At 38.7% G+C, this 24684-nt stretch overlaps 2 protein-coding genes across 3 annotated transcripts in view; one reads left to right on the top strand and one right to left on the bottom strand.

Annotated features, from left to right (window-relative positions):
• LOC143889478 (phosphatidylserine decarboxylase proenzyme 2-like) overlaps window positions 1-4240 on the top strand; it is a 37004-nt gene extending 32764 nt beyond the window's left edge. The window contains exons 19-21 of the mRNA XM_077393698.1: window positions 2641-2727; window positions 2849-2899; window positions 3941-4240. Of these exons, the coding sequence (XP_077249813.1) occupies window positions 2641-2727; window positions 2849-2899; window positions 3941-4105 (303 nt within the window). The 3' untranslated portion in view covers window positions 4106-4240. The remainder of the gene's footprint in view (window positions 1-2640; window positions 2728-2848; window positions 2900-3940) is intronic.
• Window positions 4241-6484: 2244 nt separating this feature from the next.
• On the bottom strand, window positions 6485-22354 carry LOC143889477 (transcriptional corepressor SEUSS-like). Of its 2 annotated transcripts, XM_077393696.1 has the most exons (11): window positions 22195-22354; window positions 21523-21665; window positions 19365-20901; window positions 19151-19270; window positions 18507-18555; window positions 18067-18281; window positions 17891-17959; window positions 15386-15483; window positions 13395-13488; window positions 10529-10598; window positions 6485-7826 (listed from the first exon to the last, which is right to left on the bottom strand). In XM_077393696.1, the coding sequence occupies exons 3-11, from the start codon at window positions 20481-20483 to the stop codon at window positions 6916-6918; spliced, it is 2745 nt and encodes a 914-aa protein (XP_077249811.1). In that variant the 5' UTR covers window positions 20484-20901; window positions 21523-21665; window positions 22195-22354; the 3' UTR covers window positions 6485-6915. The 2 variants fall into 2 exon arrangements, with proteins under 2 accessions (XP_077249811.1, XP_077249812.1); XM_077393697.1 differs by lacking the exon at window positions 21523-21665 and having other exon boundaries at window positions 22195-22352.
• Between the last annotated feature and the right edge of the window lie 2330 nt (window positions 22355-24684).

Below are 24684 nucleotides of genomic sequence, written 5' to 3'. Positions count from 1 at the left end.
AGTCTCCTACTCTTCCATTACTATCCAACTTAAGATTTTGGATATAGGACGCTTACCCTAATTCCATAGCACAACAGCTCTACAGCTAAGTCTTCACCTTCAATAGTATCCATACATCATTCCCAATGAGTTGGATGTCGTCAACATAAAGAACTAAGAAGATGATCACCCTTACATTGACATTCTTATAAACACATGCCCCATCAGGATTCTATGAGAAGCCAAACTCTTTGACTGCCTCGTTGAATTTGATGTTCCAACTACGGGATGCCTGTTTAAGGCCATAGATGGACCTGAGTAGCTTGACAAAACCCGGGGCTAAGTCAGACAGATCTCTTCATGTGACCATTTAGAAAAGCTATCTTTACGTCCATCTTCCATTTCTCGTAGTAATAGTACGCAACTACTACCAATAAAATCATAATGGACTTTAGCATGGCCACTAGCGAAAAAAGTCTCCTTATAGTCAATGCTATGCCATTGAAGATTTCAATTTTCCTATCAGGGCCCTTCCTCTTTTAGGTCCACTTACAACCAATGGGCTTGATGGGCTCTGTTGGGTCAACTAGAGTCCATAACTTGTTCATACACGTCGACTCCATTTTGGATTTCTTTGCTTCCGTCCGCCTCATTGCATCAATGCCCGACATTGCTTTGTCGTAGCTCGTAGGATGAGTGTTAGGTGCATCTGAAACCATACAGTGCCCCTCGCCCTAGTAGACAAGGCTATCAAGGGGCCTACTAATCATCACGCTATGAAGGGGTGTGGTGCTACAATAAGGTATACTTCAATAGGATCATGCTTGTCGCTGCTATCTAGTATATCCTCATCCACTTGTCCTTTAGCCTCTTGCCATTAGTAAGGAAATAATCCTCTTCTGAAAAGGTGGCGTTCCTGCCCAATATAATCGTTCCTGCCCACAATAATTTCTATGGATGATACAAATATTTTCCCACCATTACTTTGGAATATCCGACGAAATAATTAGTTCTAGATTCCAGCTTGTCTGTGCTCAATTTCTTCTAATGAGAGGGACACAACCAAACTCACACGTGATTGAATGTTGGCTTCCTGCTGGTCTACATTTCATGTAGGGGTTCAACTCAGGTTGGGTTTGTTCTAGTTGAGGCCAACCCTTACCCAACGAGAGAGAGCAATTGTTCAACCCTAACCTGACCCTACCTCAGCCTAAGGAGGGGTTGCCCAAACCCAATCCACATATAGTTAACTCAATCTGAACTTGACCTGATTCCTCAAAGCCATCCCAAGAAGGAAAAAAAAAAAGATAAGAGAAACATATTCCTATATCTGTTTTACATGGGAAGTCATGAGATATAGTTTGAGGGAGTCAAATCCAGGAGCACGTCGGCATGATTTCCTGAAACTGGCCCAAAAGGAAAAGAAAAAGGAAAAAACACCATCATCAACAATATTTCACTCGGTAATAAGAGGGCAAAAAAGAAATGGAAAAGGAAAGGGAATTAATGATACCTTCAGTGTCTGATACTAGCATGGAATGATGGTGGCGACCAGTTGCTGTCATTCACGGCCATACTACCGTTACGGAGTTCGAAGAGCTATGCTTTCCCCAGCTCGGTCATGGCGTCTCTTGATCTGCTAAATCACTTATTCAAGCGAAAAACAAGAAAAAATATAAGAGATTAGCATGAGGGGGGTAAAAGCATTAGGAATTGAGAGAAATGGATAGAGAATAAGAGATGCGGGTCTTTCCTGTTTGTTTGGAAGGAAAGGTCTTCTAATTTGATTGCTTGGTTCAATGAATATGAAAATGAGATTTTGTTTTCTAGAAAAAGTATTTCTCTTGTTTGGGGCTCACAGATATGCCAATGAGTTACATATCAGGGGGGCCTATATAGAGGCCCTAATGACAGAAAAGAAAAAAGCCCCAGTTGCATACTAAGCAATGATCCATGAGCAACGGGGCTAAGTTGGAGGACTAATGTCTAAATACCAACCATTGGGTTCGGGTTGGAAAAATCAAACCCAAAGTGATTTCGAGTTGGATTTCGATTGGGTCAGCTTTGAAGCTTATGGACCATGGTCCTCCCTTTGTCAAGTTCCCTCTAAGATTCAGACCTACGTTTCGTCAATCACGTGGGACTCCAATTATGTCTAGACCATGCCTAGTTTGTCAACCTCATACATCATATCATTGTCTATGAAAGATATAACGATCATAGGACCTCAAGTCTATATCAAAAGGTCTATTGCGCATGAGGAATGGAGTTAAACCTAAGACGCTGGGATCTTTCCTCTCAGTTGAGAGTCTAGGATTAGAATTGGTGCTACTGATAATCAGAGCTGTTTATTTTGTTTATTTCAATTTGATTTAAATAACGGCATTTAGCGCGAGAGAGCGTACTCATACCACCTGATACTGATAAATAATCTCGTCAAGGGGAAATGTGCTGTCTCATTTCATTGTATGCACATTTAATTCCTTGTCAAACAAAAAAAAAATTTACGTGCATTTTTCCATGCAGCATTCCAATTTTAAGTGGCTCATGGAGAAATGCAGTATGCTACTTGCCATTTGTTGTAGTTTAATATGGCTAGCATTTTTTTTTTTTTCGATTGGCTTTAATATGGGTAGCATTATGGTGGTATTTTTGTTGCAGGTGGCATTTGTTGCAATTGGAGCAACGATGGTGGGAAGCATCACCTTCTCCAGGAAAGAGGGTGACTATGTCCAAAAAGGAGATGAGGTTACTTAATTCTATCATCTATTATCTTGTTTTTGTTTTTTGTTTTTTGTTTTTTTTTTGTTTTGCTGGTCATTGGCTGTACATGCACTCAATAATATGTGTTCTTTTATTCATTTGACAGTTTGGGTATTTCTCATTCGGAGGAAGTACCGTAATTTGCGTCTTCGAAAAGGTTGGTTTCGCAGTGCATGATTGGAAAAATTGTGAAAATACCCGTGACTATCAGTTGCTTGATTTTTTTTTTCATTCTCTTCCCATAATGTACTAGATAGCTCCTTTGACCTAGATCTCTGCATTTCTTGAAAAGTAAGAGCTTATCACATGAGAGTACAATACATAACATGGAATCTTTGTCATGTTTTATCCTTTTTGTTGGGAAAGTTGCCTTATTTCCCACCACCGTGGGTTGGTTGTGGTGGGAAGGCAAGAGGAAAAATAGAAAGAAGTTCTTTTTTGGTTTTGAGAAACCTAAGGTATAAAAATGAGGGTACGTGATTTCTCTTGTGGCGGCAAAGTGAAAACGAGAGAGAGAGAGAGAGAGAGAGAGAGAGAGAGAGAGAGAGAGAGAGAGAGAGAGAGAGAGAGAGAGAGAGAGAAGAAGATGGTTTCTTCTTGGGTTCATTCTCGGGTTCCTCTCGGTTTGGTTTTTTCTTGGGTTCATTCTCGGGTTCCTCTCGGTTTATCTCTTGGGTTTTTCTCGGGTTACTCTTGGGTACGGTCTTGGTTGAGAGGGCAAGGAAAGGGTTGTGTGTTTGTGGGTTTGGGTTTAATCCATTGTAATCCTTGTATACTGTTTTTCTCATAGTGGAAGGTCGTGTTCTTGCCCGTGGATGTAGGCCTCTGTGCCGAACCACGTAAATCTCGGTGTTCATCTTGTGGCTTGTGTGTTATCTTTGCTTTTCTAGTTGTTTGTGCACGATCGGAACAGATTTGCCCGGCAGATTTTCTCAAGACAATTTCTTGTAATAAAGTGTATTTCATTTCTTTATTTTATCGGCAGTTGCAAATTTTAGTCCAACAGTTTCTACAAATAACTGGGACACATTTCATTTTCGCATGACCGGGACATCTAATGTTTTGATTTAATCTGGTTCAATGTCGAGGTTTAATTTTCTCGTAGATTTCAAAAGTACTTTTATTTTCAACACTTTTAAGAATTCCAATTCTTTCAATTTTTATTGTGACTCATTTCTATTTTCAAAACATTATTCAGGATGCAATAGACATTGACGAGGACCTCCTTGCAAACAGCGAAAGATCACTTGAGACTTTAGTCTCTGTGGGTATGACATTGGGTGTGTCAAAACGGAACCAGACTGAAACTTTATCGTCACATTTGAAGGACTGCAAACTGGGGGGTGGTTCGAAGGAGAGTTAAAATATATTCAGTGACTAGTCAAAATGCCATTACTAACAAGACAGGTGCTCTTGAACAATCTGTATGTCTCTCTACGTTAAAACTTGCCTATTTTTCTCGTACTTGATTGTGCCAATAAATAAGATTATTGTAGTATATACATGTGTAAAGTTTAAATGCATTGCCATAGATGGAAGGTAAGCATGTGGAGATGTATAGCTTCTTTGGTTACATCTAAGGCCATGTTTGGCAACCATGAAAATTTATTCCATGGAATATTCGTGGGCCCAATTGTGTGTGAGGGGCAGAGAAGCAGGGAGAAGAAGAGAATTGAGTTGGCACTGGTGGAGATAAGCATCAATAATCCCTAAAAACTAGTGAAAAAAATTACCTATTTAGATTTTGTTTTTTGTTTTGCTGGTTTTTAGGATATTTTCATGCTCCCCTCACTCCCACCCTCTCCATCTCCTGCCCATCTCTCACAACTGGCCCCAAAAATATTCCATGGAATATTTTTCAAGGTGGCCATGTTTAGTAGAGATTATTTGCAAATAATGGTTACTTCAAATTTGATTTCCTCCATAGAACCTTCAGCAATGGGATTAAACCTCCGGATAACCTACATCTAAAGAAGCCATTATTAATAGGCTGATGATATTGGCATAGCCATGTTTTAATAATTGCACTAACTCTCCTTGTCTTTTCTTTTTAAATTGTCTTCTGAGAGTTTTTTGTGGGAATAATCAAAGACGAGGTGAGTAAGTGCAATTATTAAAGCATGGTAGTGCAAATATCAGTAGCCTATTCATAATGGCATAACCCTCTATTCTTTGATCTAACCACTCCAGTGAACCTTCAGCAAATCCTTACCCAGGTGAAACCAGGCTTATAAACCTTGCAGGCCTGAGCGATGCCCTCTGTCATGTTGCTCAATAGTTGTTCCACTATAATTGCCTAAGTGTGATACTAGTGTGGATCTGTATGGGGTCCAAACTTGCTCGGCTTCACCTGAGGGAAAATACCATTATCATATTCTGTTCGATACCTTTTTAACAGGTAAAAATATTTTAAGGGATTTGCTAGGGAGCATCGCAGAAAGCATTTCGCAGACGGTCTGTTGCATGAGAGAGCAGCCACCTCATGAATAAAGACAAAATCTGTTGAAAAGTGAGCCTATGTGGCTGCTCTGTTGAATAATTTGATGGTGAGACTTGGATAATTTGATGGTGAGACTAGGAGAAATGGATGTTTCCTTAGGCTTTGTTTGGTTGCATTCAAATGGAGTGAATTGAAGTGGGCCCCACATGAAGTGAGAGATGAGTGTGAGTGAAAAAATGGGTGATGGTAAGAGTGAAGTGGAAGGAAAAAGGGGTTTGGTTGTGCGGTCATTATCAAAATAAGGGATCTTTTTCATAGAAGACTGAAAACATCATTATCAAAACAAGGATTCATAAGGGGTGTCGTTATTAAAATGGTTGTTGAGAAGTGTGGAGGTGTTAGAAAAGAATGGTCATCCCATGGTTGTCTAATTTTACATCACATAGATGGCCAACCAGCTACTCGGTTAGTACTTAATACTCTAACCCATCTTAAACCCGTTCATATTACTTAGAGAGAGAAAAAGGGTGTCCTTCCTAGATTTTACAAAAGGTATGTGATATATTTGCCCCCTTTTCTTTCTCGGCCACCCCTCTTTACTGCATTTATGACTATTCATTTTACACTAGAAAGGGGTACTTTTCTCAGGTAATTTTAATACTACATTTAACATGAGGCATTTAAAAGTCTCATGAAAAAGGGGAGACTGATATTCGCACTACCATATTTTGCTAATGGCACTAACTTTGTTTTACATTTTTTTAATTATCTTTTCATCCAATTTAGAAGAGTATAAAACAGAGGAGGTAGTACCATTATCAAAATATGTAGTGTGGATATCAGTCCCCATGAAAAAATGCCACCTCTAGGGAAGAATCCCCATTTTGTGTTAAGGGTATTGCTAAGGGCACTTGTTAAGGTGCATAGGAAATGATATTTTACACATCTTTTGATAATAAATTCACAGAGAATTAGTATTTTTATCAAACAGTGTGTAAAATGATTGGAAAATATCATTCCCAATGCACCTTAACAGGTGCCCTAAGGGCACTCGTTAGCAAAACCCTTGTGTTAAAAGTATTACAAGGAGGAGGATTCCAACCATTTGAGTTCGTCTCTCAGTCTTTTACTCATTTAAGACAACCTAATGCCAAAGGATTTCAATACAAACCCTCAAATATTTAGTTCAACATCATGAGAGATAGAAAGAAAGAGAGCATGTTAGTTTACACAAATCCTGTTCCGTTCTCAGAAAATGAAAACAAAATAAATACACCACATTTCCATTTCAAACAAAACAGCTCCTCAACCTACTATTGATTGTGTATTATAAATATATCTGCCCATTTTTTTCAGCTGCACAACAGAGTACAAGTCACCAAGTCCATCACAGAGTACAGTCAACATCTCATACCTCCCCCTCTTCACTGTTTTTTCCCATTCTTGAGCGTGTTAGTAGTACAATAAGATATGGAAAACCGGCCTTTTAACTAGTTAATCACAGTTGTTAGAGAAGAAAGAAAGAAGCACTTAAATACATTTAAGTTCCAATTCAAGCTATATATGTCTTCCTTTCTGAAATTAGTACAGAGAAAAGGGAAACTAAAGCCTGTAAAACCTTATGTATGGACTTCAACTCACATGGGTGGAAAGCGCGATAACATGCTTAGTCCTTTCGCTTGGGCAGAGCCTTTGTTGGATAGAGGACTATACTCGAAGGGATCGAAAATGCTTCAAGGAGATGACTTCCAATCAAATTGGAGATTATTGAAGCTGTTGACTGTGCCAAGCCCATTCAATAGTCTGTTACCCAAATCTTGTGGCTGATGATGGTTCATATTTGGGTCATGTGCCATAGAACCCATACCGACCCTTCCGTTCAAAACAGAGTTATTAGCCATGGCAATTCTGATTCCACTAGTCGAAGCTGATGGGCTGATTCCTCCCATATTACCAAATCCTACACCCGTTATGCCTGAATTGTTGGCCATCCCATTCCCATTCCCATTCCCCATTTGTGTGATCCCATTTATGTTTTTCATCTCGTTCCCTAAGGACCCGACGCCAACAAGAGTACCCCCTCCGCTTTGATGGGAAGACATCATCATTTCTTGTATGATTTGCTGGACTGAACTATGAGAATCATTTGGGTCAGCTTCATTAGACTGTGAAGGCTGTTGGAGAAGCATATTTGCTGGTGAATTCACAGAATTCAAATGGGCGGAAGTGGCATTATGAGAAGATTGGGTGGGATTATTAGATGATGCTGGGTTTGGAGATGGGAAAGGGGAAGAAGGGTTGGGTTGCGATTGAGGTAAAGAGCTAGAAGAACAGGCCGACGGGATTTGAACAGTGGTCCCACCATAAGGACTATTTGAATTGTTCATTAGGTTTTCCTGCCTAGAATTCATTGAGTTTTGATGAAGAAGTCCGACTATGGTGCTGGCGGAGGTGGAGGTGGTTGCGCTGTTGAGGGAATTATTTACACTGACAACACCATTACTAGCAGAAAGTTGCATTGCAGTAGCCTGTACGGAATTCTGATCATTGTGTGAGTTTTGAGCCATGGGTTGCTCCTCGGCTTGTGGACCTTGACTGTGAAGCCCAGATGGAGAAGTCCTTCGAGGGAAGTTGATCAAGCTTGCTGAATGATAAAGAAACTTTTAAATATGCCATGAGACAAATAAAAAACAATATACAGTTGGAGCTCTCATAATTAATGCTCTGTAAATTTATAATCTCATATATCATATGCTCAGACCAGGAACCGACATTGTTCCTATGTTGATAATTCATTAGCGTAATTGTGACAGGCACAAGCATTGAGAAGAATTAACTGTAACTTTCTGCTTTATTCTTTGTACAGAAGATGATGGAAAATTTCATAACTATTATAGTAAAGAAAACACCGGTTCAATCCATCCATCTCTTGGCCCAGATTATTCAAAACACAGATAAAATGCCTCTGTTATAAACAATCAGAAGAAAATATCCATTTATATGTAATCAAAAGGGAGATTAAGTATTTTCCAGACCAAAAAAGGGGCGGTGATGATAGACTTAGTTTCTAATACTTAATATTGTCTAATATTTTATATAAAAGATGGCACCGGAAATATAAAATATAAGAGCACCAACTGTAGCAGTGACTACACTTAGATGTAGCAATCATTTCAGACTCATGATAGAATGTAATGCTTCTTATACGGTAATCATATTAATGTATCAAAATACAATTAACAATTTTTACAGAGTATGTAATTTAACTTTCTCTAAAAATCATGTTCAGCATTATTGCAGCAATTGCCAGGTACCTAGAAACATAGAAATGGTTACATTAATATCTTTAACTACGGTTTACTGTATGTTATTTCCCTTGATCCAGACTACATTCAGGTCCATATGCGGATTCGATACTACCGGATCGGTCGGGTATATACTACGTGCGCCTCCAGATCTCAGTGTACACCCAAACACATGGATACACACATAATAATTGGTAAAAAACAGTGTCCTATTCCGTAGTCCGAACATCAATATCGTAAGCTCCAGATGATAACGAAGCAATAATGGAAATTACCGGAAAATCTCGAAGGCATTGATGGTGAACAGCTCCAATAACAAACGTCACATGTGGTATCAAAGGAGCGGGCAATGGAACTGTAGTAAGCGAACTCTGCCTGGGTTAGAGTTAAGTCCCATTGATGAGGGCTTTCGCCACCTAAGCAACTCAACAAAGTTCCTAGACTGCCATTGATCACTTCTGGCTGTCCATCCATATGGGGATGATAAGCACTATTGAACTAAAGTGTAGTCCCCATTTTGCCCCAAAACGTTCTCCAAAAATTACTCAGGAATGACCTAGCTACACAAATCTGCATGAAATGAGACATTTTGAAGACCCTCACAACAGGAAAGATGGAATTAACCCTACTAACGGTCATGATCTAACGGTCATGATCGAGGATGTAACAATAAACTCAACTCAACTGAACTAAGCCTTTCTCCCAAACTAGTTGGGGTCGGCTAATGAATCCTTTAGAAAATTTTCATGAAGAAAGTGAAAGAATCTGCCGGCTCAAATTGACTAAGTCTAATCCTGACACTAGTTGGGTTCGTCTACATGGATCGAGGATGTGACAATAAAACTCGAATAAGCTAACGGACTGACTCGTCACTGCAGGAGCACAAAAACTGTCTCTACATGATCATCATCAAGTACGGTTTCATAGTGCTCCTCCTCATGAGATTGATCATCCATCCCCCCATGATTTACTATTTTTGCTAAGTTAGTTTTAGAATAGAATGCCCTATGTGGACAATCAGACGATTTGTGACTCGGTTCATCACATTTGATATATTTAGAGGTCTTATTTTGTGATTTAGATTTAGAGGTCCACAACTCGTGCTAGTCTCACCAACCGTCTTGTGGCAGTGCTCTTAGAAATAAGAGTGGCGTTCAAACGGTTAGACTCGGAATCTCTAACGGATGAACTAGTGAGGCCTCTCTCAACATCCTTTTGTCTTGCCTTGCCTTGCATTGATAGATAGGCTAGGCGTGTGTTCCTATGGGCCAAGACGTTTCAGGAAGCCTTAAGTTCAATGTGTTTGCTAATGCGATTTAGGGTGACTTTAATCTTGGCTAACATAATTTTAGGCAAATGTCAAATGATATTAATAAATGGTAGGATTGCCCTCTATATCCCGAAACAGGCAGAACACCCAAGGCCACATGCCAAATATAGTAGCGTAGAAACCATTTCAAGAAAAATACAAGTGAAATTCAAGATAAGATAAAACAAACAAAATTAAAATACAAGTGACATGCATGATATAGTAAGGAAGATGTTATACTAATCATGCTTTGATAAGGGTGCAACTCGAGTAAGGTTAGGTCGGATTGGGCCTGACCCGAAACTCTAAACTGTCAACCCGACTCTCAACCCGATGAATTCTAACCCGACCCAACTCGAAAAATTAATATCTCAAGTTGAGTCGGGCTGAGTCAGGTTGGGTCAGGTCAACCCGGTTATGGTGATATCTGTCTGCTTTAGGTTTTTATATTCTTAAAAAAACAAAACAGAAAAATGGTAAAAAAAATAAAATTAGAATGTCGGGTTTTGAGGTGGGTCGGGTCAAGACACCTCAACCTGAACCCGACCCAGCTCGGGTTCGACTTCCGCAAACCGAACCCGACCCGTGATTTTTTCAGTTTGAACCCGACCCGAGTTGCAACCCTATGTTTTGAGAGTTTTGCACTTCATAGCCAGGTTTTTCAGCTCAGATCAAGAGAAATATCTAGAAAATTTGATTAAAAAGATGAAAAAGAAAAAATGTTAAACTTACCCATAGGTCCAGTTCCTGTTTCTCGACTATAGTCAATCAAATCTTTCATACTATTAACTACCTCAGATATCTGCAATGAGATAAATCAACTAAAATCAGCCACAGCTCACGCCAATTGTATTAACAATTTCAGGTCACACAACATCAATCGCAATGATTCTCCACAACTCGCCACTATGATCATTGATAACTTGTATGTTCTCTCTATCAAACTAAATCTGAAAGATATATAAATAAAATAGATTTCACTAAGTTTCAAAGAGTATGGAGGATTAAAAAACAAACATTGCAATCAAAAGGTAAGTGCTCTTGTTTACTGTACACAATTTCTATTTTTTTTTCTTTGAATGGATAATTTCAATTAAATATTGTTGCTAAGAAATTAAAATATTTAATCATTATCATATTAAGCATAATGACATAGTTTGGTACTAAGGTGTAATTGTTGTAAAATAATCAGTTTTTTTAATGGTGTAACATAATCATTTTATTTAAATTAGCTTCCCATGATGGAGTTACATACTTACATGTTCTACAGTGTTCTCTAGTAGCATTTACTTTTAACTGCTCTCTAGTATCATTTATAGTGACTCAATTGCTAATATAGTTTTGACATATTCTTTTTCTAGTGAGGTTTCTATATATTTATGAAATACTATATCATTCAATATTTCTGTCACTGCACGAATTTCTATGTATGTAACATTTTTCGGGGGCCATTGTGCGGCATCTCGATTCAGGGCCCTATCCAATTCCACGTTGGAAACTATGGAAAGTTACTTTTCCTTCTCTATCCAACATGTTAGATTTGATATTGGAAATGGCTCCAAAACTTTTTTTTTTACTTGATCCATGGAGTGGGGATTCCCCACCTAGCTGACGATTTCCCAACCTTTTTCAAAGAAACCTTAAATCCACGTACTACTAAAGCCCAGTACCTCAATACAAGCAACTCGGTCTCTAACTCTTCGAGTAAAATCCAAGACAGTTATTTGATCCTCAGAAAGTCAAGGCATTTTCTACTATAACTCAGTCACCTGGAAGACATCATAGTTCTCCTGTATACAGAACCCCAACTCTTCATCATGAGTTGTTGCTTCATATGGGCAGCCATTCAAGAAAATAATCTTACGAAGTACCAGCTTCGCACGGGAAGGATTTTCGACTTGGGAAGCTTTATTTTTTGTGGGAACCAAGAAAAGACCGCTCCCCATATTCTGATTCATTGATCTTGGACATCCCAGATATGGCAGCACTTCTTTACAATCTTCAAAGTTAAAACTAATCAGCAAAGTTCACTCTGTATTAGTAATTTCTGTAAGTGGCAGGACCCCTCTTTCAATAACAAACGATGGAAATGTTTGTGGTACATCCTTTTTCCCATCGGCTTCATGGAAAATCCAAAACGGAAGGAATTCAAGATTTTTCAAGGAAAAATTCAAAAATGTAACCGCACGAGTAAAATATTTCATCACTTAATTGTGGAGGTTCAGAAGGAGCTTCGAAAACAAAGAATTTCTAAGAATTCCCACATAATCTTTTGATTGGAGAAGTGTGTGCAACTCATATTCCCCTTCGTGTAGACCTCAGGATGTCTAGAAGGTGCCCCTAGTGAGCTGGAAAGAACTCAACTTTGATGGTAGTACCATTTGAGCTGCTAACTATAAGGGGACCATCTTGGACTCTAATTGTGTTTTTGCATACGCAAGTCCTTGCAGCAACAATCAAGCTATTGATGCAGAAGTGAAAGACTCTTGGATAGGGATTAAGTGCCTTAAGGAGTTCAGATTCCCAAGAATTTGAGTGAAAGGTGATCTCTGGGTCCCCATTTCAAAAACTAAATTCCCATTTCAAAGAAAAAAAGGGTGGTCTCTGGTCACCATAGGTTGAGAAGGGAAGCACAGCCTACATGGATATTTTTAGGGTTATTCACGAGATTGAGTCACCGCACTTCCTTTGTAAGGTACTCCTTTTCCCATGACCATTGCGAGGGGACTTCTAAAGCCGACAGGCTAGCAAACTTTTGGAAACCCCGGTCCTGCAGGTATAGGTGGTGCTCTTAGAGACTCCAGTAGAAACATCATTTGGGCTTTTCAGGTCCGATTGGGGTGGCCGATGCAAGTGAAGCGGAATTAAGAGCCGCAGTCCAGAGTATACATTGCTTGGACACAGGTTGTTTGAATCAGGTCATTGTGGAAGGAGATTCCAAGAACGTCATTAGGTGGCTTTGCAGATCGGTAGTGTCCCGCCACGGAGATTTGCTTCCTTCTTCGATGAGATTTTTTACCGGATACATGGGTCGTCTATTATTTTCAAACATGATCAAAGGTCCGGTAACAGTGTGGCAAACAGGCTTGTAAGGGAGGGTGTTGAGAAATTGGGTTTTGAGATGTTTGATTTCTATCCTCCTTTATTTTTCCTTTATTTTTTGTATCTTCTCATCTGTATTTATTATTGTTTTACATTTTGGTGGACCACCTCGGTCTTCTTTTTCCTCATTTAATAAATTTACAACAACCATTCAAAAAAAAATCTAGTTAATACTCTGTATGATGAGTTGTATTAACATGTAAAATTCATTTAGTCACTAGCAATTCAAGCACCATAACATTAGACACTACATATTCTTTAGTCATTCATATGTGGTACTTAGTGTTGTCTAACCCCGGCATGGGACATACTTCTGATAATGAACATTTCACACTTTTAACTTTCAGATTTTCCACAGAAACTCAGCTTTGGATATGATAATCGAAGGCACCATAGGACTTTCACAAATTTCTACCAGAAGATATTGAAGACTGGTGTACAAGCCAGGTAACTCATCAACAACTTCAATTAAACGCAATAGAACATAGTAAGCTACCTGAAGGCAACGGACATATCTCTTTGTATATCCCAAATCATTTACCAATGGCACCTCCAAGGCTTTTGCCAGTTGACGAGCAGATGCAACAAACCTGGAGCAGAAATACGAATTAATTTTAATTGGCACTAACCATTTGAGAAGTTGACAAATGGGAATTCAAAAAACCCCATGACCAAAAAGGCATGGCAAGAATCCTAAACATTAACAAATAAAGTGAATCTCGTTGATTAAACTACTCCTTGAAAAGTAACTTATTACAGAGAAATAAAAGAAGAAATTACACCATAATGAAAATAAATAAATTATGAAAGGGATTTGCTAGCGTCCAGCGCAGAAGGCATTTCGCGGATGGCCTGTTGCATGTCAGGGTAGCCACCTCATGAATGAAGACAGAATCTGCTGAAAAGTGAGCCTGTGTGGCTGCTTTGACATGCAACATGCCATCGACGAAATGCCTTCTGCGATGGAGGCTAGCAAATCTCATTATGAAAAAGGTAAAGCAATTCTGACTTGGACAACAATTTCCATACTATCCGTAGCTACCACAAGGTCATCTAGAATATGACCATTACCGCTAATGACTTGGTAAAAAACCTGAAAGAGAGGCTAGTAGGACGAAATGAACTTCCCAATGCAATCATGCCAAATTGTAACAATTGAAAAAAAAAATGCGCAAAATAAAAAATGTAATATTCATAAGAGGGCTCTAAAAACTGATAAATGAGTGAAGGAACACTTGCTCTCTGATGAAATTTAGAAAACATTACTTCTGATAAGTGATACAATATCAGATAACTCAAAACTCTAGATACAATATGTTGCAACCATGGTTTTAAATTTCGGCAAAAATCCGAAATTTTGGCTAAAATATTGAAAAATTGAATTTTTTTTTTTTTAAATATAGTATTATTCCAAAGTTTTGGCCGAAATTTGGGAATTAATAAAATAATACTTTTTCATTACCGGATTTCGGCCAAAATTTTGGTTTCGGCGAAATTTAAATCCACGGTTGCAACAACCTAACACTTACATATACAGGAAACACCAGCAGCTTAGGGGACAGAAAGCAGCAGTAATGAGATCTAGGGAAATGCACTGCATTTCGACTGACAGGTGCAGCATAAAATCGAACGCACCAAATGACTAAGATGAACCTTACCAGCTCCCAAATAAAAAGAAAAATGATAAAATAAAAGATTGGTTATGTGACCCCAATCAACATCTAATAATGAGATCTCAATAAAATTCAGGATTAAAGATAGTGTGGGCCTTGAAGAAAGAACTAGGCACAAATCTGAAACATGTGAATTGAGAAACCAACTAGCATTCCAGAACAAACAAATGAGAAAATTAAGCACTGCTAAAAATAATGAAACTTGACAAGGTTATAGAGATCAAGGATTTAAATTTCGGTTTCGGTCCCAACCAAAATCCAAAACTTCCGTATTTCAGCCGAAATTTAAAACCATGATAGAGATTCAATCTGAAATGATGCACATTGATATACAATTACAGTTTTTCCAAGAATATGAGAGTTAGACAGATCAGCATTGCTTCCGTATCATCACAATGCTTAGCAAGATCCATAAGAACCACAAGCCAGAGGCAAATATCAAAGCATATCCTATTAAAATTAGCAGCATTCTAACTCTCTGTAAAGTGCAGGGGAATCCACCTGACAGATTTTATTTTTTTTTAGGGACAAATCTGACAAACTGAATTCTTGTGTGTGCTTTTGTTCCCTCATTAATTTGTTGAGATCTGTCATAAAAAGAATGTTTTTTTGTTCATGTTGCATGACCATTCATAGCAGAGATACACATCACGAGAGAGGAGAGATACAGCTAAATATCTTAATTACAATTATCTCCCAACTTAAGACCTTCAATCCAGTGTAAGCACAAATTGATAATATTAAAAAAAAGTAAGCACAAATTGATGACATCATTTAAGCCCTAGGTAACCCATAAGAGAGGGCAGTGACTTACATATTACAATTATTTTGTAAGTCCTGAGCAGATAAGTTAGATGATGCATTTTGAGTAGCGGCCTGGTATTTCTGAGCCACCGCCCCAAGCTGACTAACCTGCATAGTTGAAGCATCCACTATTAATCATCTAGAAGCCTATGTAATTATAGCTCTTATGACACCTCATAATAGATCTTATATGCTAGAACATCCAGTACACAAACTAGTGTTCCCAATAACAAATGAAATAGCACATGAAGGCCAACAACAAAGCCAATTTTATAACAATTGGAGACAGCATATTTAAAAATAAGTGTTATGGGTAGCAATCAATACATCATAACGGGTGAAGGATGGTGTCAGCAACAACTACAGGAAGAAAACATCAGATGGACTTCTAGTTTGTACCTTCATAAAATAATTAATTCAATCATGGTAGAAAAGAACAATTCATCTGATACAAATGCAAGCAAAGAACAGTAGAAACTAAAACAAATTAGTATGTCGTTCTAGAAAAGGTCACTTCACCATATGAGAATAATGAACAGTAATACATGAAACAGATGAGTGTACAAAAAATGTACAATACTTTCTCAAAGATAACAAATACTAGCATTTCGGGATATATATTTTATTTTATTTTATTTTGAATAGTAACTGATTTCATTAAAAAGTATTTCGGAATATATTATGTCGCTTCTTTTTGTAACTCGGATGCTATGTAATCATACGTGGGGTGTACTTTCCGACTACCATAGTGTTGTTCTATGTTACAACCACTGTATTGTTCTACGTTTACTCTCCTATGAATTTGCAAGGGACTCAATGATTAGAACTGATAAGTGTTTTTGTGAAGGAAGCAGTAGAATTTATACTGTTATGCACACTCCCCTTAAATAAATCAAGCAAATTCATTGGTTATGGCATCATGTCATCAAACACCATTTGGCTTCTCTCATCCTTCCTGAAACTTATTAAAACTTCTACATAGCTTAAAGTACTTATTGTAGCACCCTCAAGAGAAAACATGACAACTCTGCTGGTTTCCAGGATTGATTGTGAAACATTGGGGCAACCTCAAGTCCACTATCAAATTTTCATAGTAGGAACTAGGTGGAAACCGAAACCAAGTTTCAGTAAAAGGCAATGAGAAAACTGCAATAACTCGCTGAGTCAATAATCAACTTGGCCTAGTTCTAACTTCCCAGCCATGTCAGTGACTAGGTGAGAATGAGACAGTAATTCTTGCGAGAGAAACGATATTTACATGCACCAAACACTCCCAAGTGCGCACTTGGAGCACTGCTGAAGTCAGCAACCATGTCATGAAACAAACGGCAGGGTGTTTGTTTACCACTACATAGCCAGCTTCACAGGCACTCCTGTGCGATTGGAGCATTCAGTGCATGTGACTATCATTCCTATTCTGACTACAATGAATAATTGGTTCAATCACAAAAAATGAGATATAGGTGGAGAGAGAGAGAGAGAGAGAGAGAGAGAGAGAGAGAGCTATTTTGGAAAATAGCTAATATGAAAGGGTGAGAAAATAGGAAAATGACAGACAGAGATATTTTGAAAAGATAAACATGTGTTGCAGATGAGAGAAAAGAAAAATGTGAATAAAAGCAGAAATCAAGGGTGTGTTTATCCATATTTAATCAATGTTACCAGGCTGCATACTCCGGTTTTTTGTTATGCTAATGTGTCAGCATGGTAGGACACTTCGATATGGCAACACAAGACATGAGACTATATGACATGTAAAAACAAAGTGTCATTCTAATGGTGACTTAAAAAGCAGACACTAGGCATTGCAATTTAATGCAAGAAAGCAGGAATCTTCCCCTGCATCAGGGAATCACGATTCCCCGGAACCCGATTCCGAATCGGGAATCTCAACGTTTCCCCAAAAAATGGGAATCGTGCTTCCCCAAAATGGGAACGCGCTTCCCCGTCGCTTCCCATCGTTTTAATTTTATGGGAATCACAAAAATGGGAAACAAGCTTCCCTGTCGCTTCCCTTCACGCTTCCCCAGACCTTTCATGCGTCAAACTTCCCACCATCCGGGAGCCTTCGTTTCCCGTTTCCCGTTTCCTGTTTTCGCTTCCCGCTCTGGCAACCTTGGTTTAACGTGCCCATATATGAACATTTGAAAATAAAAATAGTCAAGTGCCGAATGCTGTTAGTAGTGTCTAATGTGCCGAGCACCCTTAGTAGTAAAGTGTCTAATGGGCAAGTTAATAATATAAGGTTTATAATCATATATTTATTTTCATAAGTTTCTTTTTGTATGGAAGTGTCCCCATTAGGGACACTTGGGATGGGTGCTAAGTCAACAGCAGACTCAGACAAGTAATAGATCTTATCTTACAAGACCTAAGTCGAGTCGAGCAGAGTCTGATGAAGTTTTCTAATAGAGAAGTTCCTATTTTCAACTCAGCTTTTTAAGAAAGTCAATTAAGGGGTATACGGAAGATGACTCGGAGAGTAAACAAACCGTAACTGCATGTAATGGTTTACCTGAGGTATTATCAATCTTCGAGGGATAAGCTCCTCATGGCGTCTAGCACAGAACTCCCATAAACAAATCTATCAACAAGTAAAAAGTTTCAAAAATGAATATACTGATTAGTACACTTCATTGAAATCAAGAAAGAGAAATCCCGTATACAGAAACCAAATCCACAATGTCCAACCTTTAGATCTGAAGAGAATACAATCCTGAGTTGACCATCGCGTACTACACGTAGTTGCTCAAACACACTTTCCTGGATGGCTTTTTGATAATCAAGGACAATTTGACCTGATGCATTCTGATATTCATGGGGCATATCGACATAAAGAAGTTCTTCCAGGGTCCCACTATCATATTTGATTTTGCAAAGTCTTGGTAAAACCTCGACAGTTGTTTCTGAAAATATGAAATGAGAAGTTGAAATAAGATACAATAGCATACAACCCTTCAAATGCATGAAACTAGAGCAGCAACTGTCCATATCTGAATTGCGGAAAATGAGGGCAAATTCAAATGAACTGCTGATGCATATCAGCATTAGATCGCAGAAAAATCAGTGAATTTAGATGAAATCCAAAAGGACCAAAAGAATAAATTTCTTCATAGCAAAGAAGTACATACCAAAACCGCGGCCTGGCTTACGATTGCATATTTCACAGTGCCATACGTCCTACAAAATTGAAATTAAATATTCACAAGAGTTTACACAAAAAATTTTAAACAAGAAGAAAGCTACAACAAGCTAGCTACTGATCACATTGAAACGTTATTCAGATAACATTTAAGACATTAACATCTCGGATGCAATCCTACAAAGAGCATAAATGTGGACACAATTATGAGTAGATTAAAGCAAGGGAAGGTTCAACAGGGTCAGCACATTCCCCTTGATCGGTGCACAACAATCTACCACCAGGTTAACAGGGTCTGAATCTCCTTAACTATAACTTATGGCCCTGTATGGATTGTAAGAAAAACATTTCCAGCAGAAAAATATTCTTGGAAAAAAATTTCTTCCCATGATTTAGATGGGAATTATATGAGCATGGTTAAATTAGAGGGATAACATTATAAATTGAAGGTCCCGCTAAATGAAAATTGATTAGGGTTGGTTCAACTTAACTTTTTTCGTGTGTAAGAAAAGTAGGAAATTTTAAAAATATTTTTATTTTCCAAACTTTTTGAGGAAATTCCTGCCATCCAAGCATGGCCTAAAGCTCCGAATTTGCAACACAGGAGTTCACCAGTTTCCACTAGCAACAGACCTGAGGAAAAACACCAGTAGTTTGCCGACCGCTTCCATATAGTGAAACACACCACCTCTTCTTAGCATGGGGAGCAAAGTACTCAGCAACAAATTTCCTCCAAAATTCAATATTGTTATCCTGCAAAAAAGATAGGCATTAACAAAATAATTGCTTTTAACATCCCTTGTCATGAGATTGACTGTTTTAAAAATAAAATAAAAAAATAACTTACAGTGGGTCTATGTTGCTGATGATACATGTATTTCGTCAAACGCCGTGCACCCATCCCAGGTTCATACATAGTGGGATTTACGGCAGAACTGGGTAAACGCTGCCGTTGAAATTGCTGCTGTAATTGGGAACGTTGCGGAGGAATTGCCTTCAAAATTTGCTGTTGTTGCTGCTGCTGCTGCTGTTGTTGTTGCTGTTGTTGTTGTTGCATTTGCAAGAGACGCTGTTGTTGCAAGAGATTCATCTGAGCAGCGGCAACCTGAGGAGACTGCCTGGACATGTTTAATATCTGATGTTGTTGTTGTTGGAGAAATAATGACTGCTCGGAATGTTGGGGTTCCATCTTGACAGATGGTAGGTTTCTCAAAGTCTGTTGTTGTGGCTCGAGTTTCACCGGACCCAGGTTCCGAATTGACTGGAGCTGTTGTTGTTGGTTAGTTTGATCATTACCCATTTGTGGCTCCAACTTAACAAGGCTCATGTTGGTTAACCTTTGATCATTAGCCATTTGTGGCTCCAACTTAACAAGGCCCATGTTGCTTAACCCTCGTGGAATTGATGGATATTGCTGTTGCTGCTGCTGCTGCTGCTGCTGTTGTTGACTATGATGAACAGGGAACTGTTGCTGGCCATGTAAGAAGTTTTGCACCTCAAGCGGTTGAGGCTGTTGCTGATCTGGCGCCAGCTGGTTGCCGGAAGGATTTGAAAAATGCTGCCCCTGACCCTGAGCTTGGCCAGATGAACTAGAATTTGCCGTGTTTGATGGCGTGAATGCCGCAGATGGGGAAAAACACATGCCATTGGCTGCAGTGGAGAGTGGGTCAGACTCGGCACCCATATCAATGCCTCCACGTTGGAGGGTTCCCGAAGGGGAAACCCCAGAGCTCGACCCACCATTGGCAAATGACTGACCGAGGAGAGACGAGACGTTGGACATGTTCCCAAGCAAGTTCATGTTATTATTGTACTGTGAACGTGGGGAGAGGAGTGATGGAAAAGCGGACTGTGAAGGGACGGAAGCACCATTTTGTGCTCCCAAAATGCCGGAGTTTGTACGCAGGAGAGAAGGAGAAACAGACTGGGCACCACCGACGGGTGCCGGAGGCCCCGACGGCACCATCCTCCCAAAGGCTCAAGTTAACAAAAAATTATAGAGTCAGTGACATTCACTAAAACCACATGGACTATGGATTCAGAACCAGAACATCTGAACGGTGGATTTCTCACTCAACCAAACAGGCACTTTGCTCCCATATCCAAAGCTTGAAACCTCACAGCTTTCACAATACATCAATTCCATCAAAGAAGCCTTCTGCTCAAGCACTGGACTATGAAAAAGGCAAACTAAAGCCAAGAAAAAAGAGCCCAATCTTAACATTGTAAAACTATCCAACTATTTGTCAAGAGAAGGAATGGACAATCTTCGCCCAGAGGCTAGAAATTTGAAGAATCTCTCTATAGCAAGCAAAAAAAGTAACTTGATCTCTAGAACCCGAAACCCACAAACCCTCTCAGCAATCAAACATAGTATATCAAATCTACAGAAAACAATAATGTGGTTAACTTAGTAAAGATCAAACAATGCAGCATCCAGGAACCAAAAATGAAGAAATTCACAAAGAAATCAAAAAAAAAAAACCCAATCCGCAAAACCCTTCTCAACTATCAAAACAGACGCATGAAGAACATCAAAACCGATCCTCTGAGACTCTCTCCATTCTAGCTCCCAGTGATCGAATTATACACTATCAAACTAAGATAAAATCCAGAAATAACTATCTTTCTACCGAACGAAGAACAACGTAATCAAGCACAAGTCCACCAATTCAAGTTCTCAAGCTCCTCAAAAGAGGCTTTCCTTCCCCCGAAATCCAAAAACCCTAACTCAAAATAATGCATCTAAAGACTTAAGACTAAAGTAGGGCAACAGAATCAAACTCCAGAATCATCATCATCTCGAATGCTAAGATATTGAAAGAAAACCAGCGAAAAACTACTTAATCAAGTCGTGAATTCATGAAATCGGCCCTAAATACACAATCCAGAGGTTCGGGGCGAGCAAATATTTATTTTATAGGGTTTTAAAGACAGAAAACAGGGAGCTGGAAAAAAAAAACTAAGAACAGATAGAGGAATGAAAGGAGATTGGGAGGGCTTACCGGGTCTGGAAATTCAGAAATCCAGGAGCTTTTGATTGAGGGTATCAATGGAAAAAAAAAAACCCTAAAAAATCTCGTCTTTCTTTCTTTTTTCTTCTCTCAGCAACTTCAGTTAAATACTCCACTGAACATAGTATACCACTCTACAGAAAACAATAATGTGGTTAACTTCGTAAAGATCAAACAATGCAGCATCCAGGAACCAAAATGATGAAATTCACAAAAAAAAAAAAAAAAACCAATCTCCAAACCCTCGCCTTAAACCCTTCTCAACTATCGAATCAAACGCACAAAGAACATCTCGAATTGCACACTAATCAACCTAAGCTGAATAACTATCTTTCTACCAAACGAAGAACAACATAATCGAGAACAAGTTCACCAATTCAAGTTCTCAAACTCCTCAAAACAAACCAAAAACCCAAACTCAAACTAAAACATCTAAAATTAGGGCAACAAAATCAAACTCCAAAATCATCATATCAAACGCTTAAAGATTGACAGAAAACCAGCAACAAACTCCTTCATCAACAAATCGGAGCTAATTACACGATCTAGGGTTTGGAATGAGCGAATTTTTATATTCTAGGGTTTTAAAGACTGAAACCAGTAAGCTGAAAAAAAAAAAACTAAGAACAGAAAGAGAAATGAAAGGAGATTGTGAGGAGTTACCGAGTTTGGAAATTCAGAAATCAGAGAGCTTTTGATCGGGGGGCGAAAATGGAAAAAGAAACCCTAAAAAATCTCTTCTTTCTTTCCTTTTTTTTCTTCTGAGAGAGAGAGAGGTCTGTCCTTGCGGACGTCAAAATTCCATTAGATTGGATTGAATTCTTCTTCTTCGGTCCTTCTTTTCCCATATTTAATTTTCTAAATTAGTCAAAAGGCTACTGATATTGACACTACTCTGTTTTAATAAGTGCTCTAACTCAGACTGTCTTTTGTATTTCAATGGTTTGTGATTGATTTCGGGAACTGTAGTATCATTTTACAGCTGTTTAAATCAGAAAAGACAGGATGAGTTCTTGTAATTATTAAAACTTGGCAGTGCCAACATCAGTTGCCAAGTCAAAAGCCTCTGCTTCTTCCGCTCTTCACCATCCATCGTCATGTGCATTCATCTCGCCTGCATGCCATCATCATCATCACTGTGATTTATTTTGGGACAATATGAGTCTTATATTTACTAAATTACCCCTGAATTCTGAAAAAAGAGAAGTATTTTTTTGGCTCCATCCTAAAGACACTTATTGGGCCCCACCTGTACTTCATGTAAGTTATCTGATCCGTTGATCTGATCAGCAACTATAATCCAAGCCAAATGCCTCTGTGGACCCCCTAATTCACCCTTCTTGATTTCCCATTTATGTCCTTTGGGAGCCCAAAATTCCATGTTACCATTGGCCTCACAAGTTTTATGAGCTGTTATATGAGTTATTTATATGGTGTCCCCCATGTGCATATAACACCCCCTTTTCTTCCCTTAGCCACCCCCCATCAAGATAAAAATGAGTAATAAATACACTAAAAGGGGTTGTGTTTTTCCATGGGTAAGATGGTATTGAACCCGACCAAAGGGTGAAAGAACATAGTCTTTACCGGCTGAGCCAGAGGCTCAACCCCAAGATCAACTGTCTTAATACAACTATATATATTAAATATAAGGTACTGATATTGGCACTTTTGATAACTGGCGAAACTCACACTGTCGTTTTTATTTTAATTTGCTATATGTACATGGATGGGGTAGATGAATGTATGATGATGCATGAAGATGGCATGTGATGGAATAGAATAGAATATTTATCTAGGTTGGGGTTTTCCGTGTCCTGACTCACTGACTACCTGTCGTTCATTACAAAACAAAAGGAATTTTTGGCAATAATGGCAAAAGCCCCTTTCTGATGTAACAACAATGTCCCTTTTGATTTTTGGATGATCCAGACCGTTCATTTGATGGGACCAGAACACCCGGGGTTGCATCTACAAGATCTACGGTCTCAATTACATGTTCATGACCCTAAAATTGATCTCAATCACTTGTACATGTTTGGTGTGGGACCCTCAAATTGATCATTAGAAATTGGGTTGTAGGCATCCACATATTATTGAGCAGTGGTAGATTTATATTGTTTAAATATTGAAGAATGTAACGGTGTATTTTTATAAGGAGAGTAACGGTAGTTGTGTCGTGTTTGTTAAATACAAGGACGAGTTTTTATTCGGGTAATGATTTTTTTAAAGAAGGCATAATTAGAGGTGAGCAATCTATTATCTGTGGGGTGTTTCCATCACCCACTACAACACTACTTCTAGGTTCGGTCATAGATATTGGAACTAGTTTTGCCACATGTGGACAAAAATATTCAGGTCGATATCTAAGTTTGTGAAATGACGAACATACCTGCTGAATTTTCAAAGGGCAAAAGACCACAGTGCTGGCACTTTCATGTTTCTACTCTATTGACCCTAGAGGTGCAACTCCGGTCGGGTTCAACCCGAAAAAAGTTGGGTCGGGTTGGGTTCGGGGTTGACGGCTTGCGCAACACGACCGGGGTGAAACCCAATATTTTTTTCTTATTTTTTATTTTAGTAAGCTTAAAACTCCGGTTGGGTCATGTTGCACTCGGGTCAGGTTCGGGTTGGTAAAAAGGTTGGGTCATGTCTCTCTCCTATTTTCAAAATAAAACCTACAATCTCTACAAATGCAATCCGGAGTTTTCCATCCCCATCTGGCCAATGCGGAGAAGGAAATTCAGACCAACAAAAGGTAGCCTGTCCAAAGCCAATGCAAACAATCTAATACAAATATTAGTCGGCAAAAATTAGCTCAAATAAAATGGGGTCAGGCTAGGGTTGATTCCAATTCATGTTTTAGCAAAAGCTCAACCCAAATCGGCCCAAATTGCACCCCTAATCATCATGAGAAAACCGCAGGTAAAATTATTTGGAACACCAAAAACATTATCAGATATCATAACATTTAAACCACCACTATCAGAAACTAAGATTGTTATGTGCCACTAAATTAAAAGACATTGCATTCCTCCACACTACTAATTTGAGGTTTTCACATAGGAAATTGCTATTCCTAGGACTTACACCATCAACTTACTACAATGACCTGTAGCATTTGCTTTAGACATAAATAGATATCCAAACAAA

The sequence above is a fragment of the Tasmannia lanceolata genome, unplaced genomic scaffold (assembly GCF_043159265.1).
Source record: "Tasmannia lanceolata isolate RefF3 unplaced genomic scaffold, GAP_Taslan_0.1 ptg000013l, whole genome shotgun sequence".
Lineage (NCBI taxonomy): Eukaryota > Viridiplantae > Streptophyta > Magnoliopsida > Canellales > Winteraceae > Tasmannia > Tasmannia lanceolata.
This window is presented reverse-complemented; position numbering and strand designations above follow the sequence as displayed.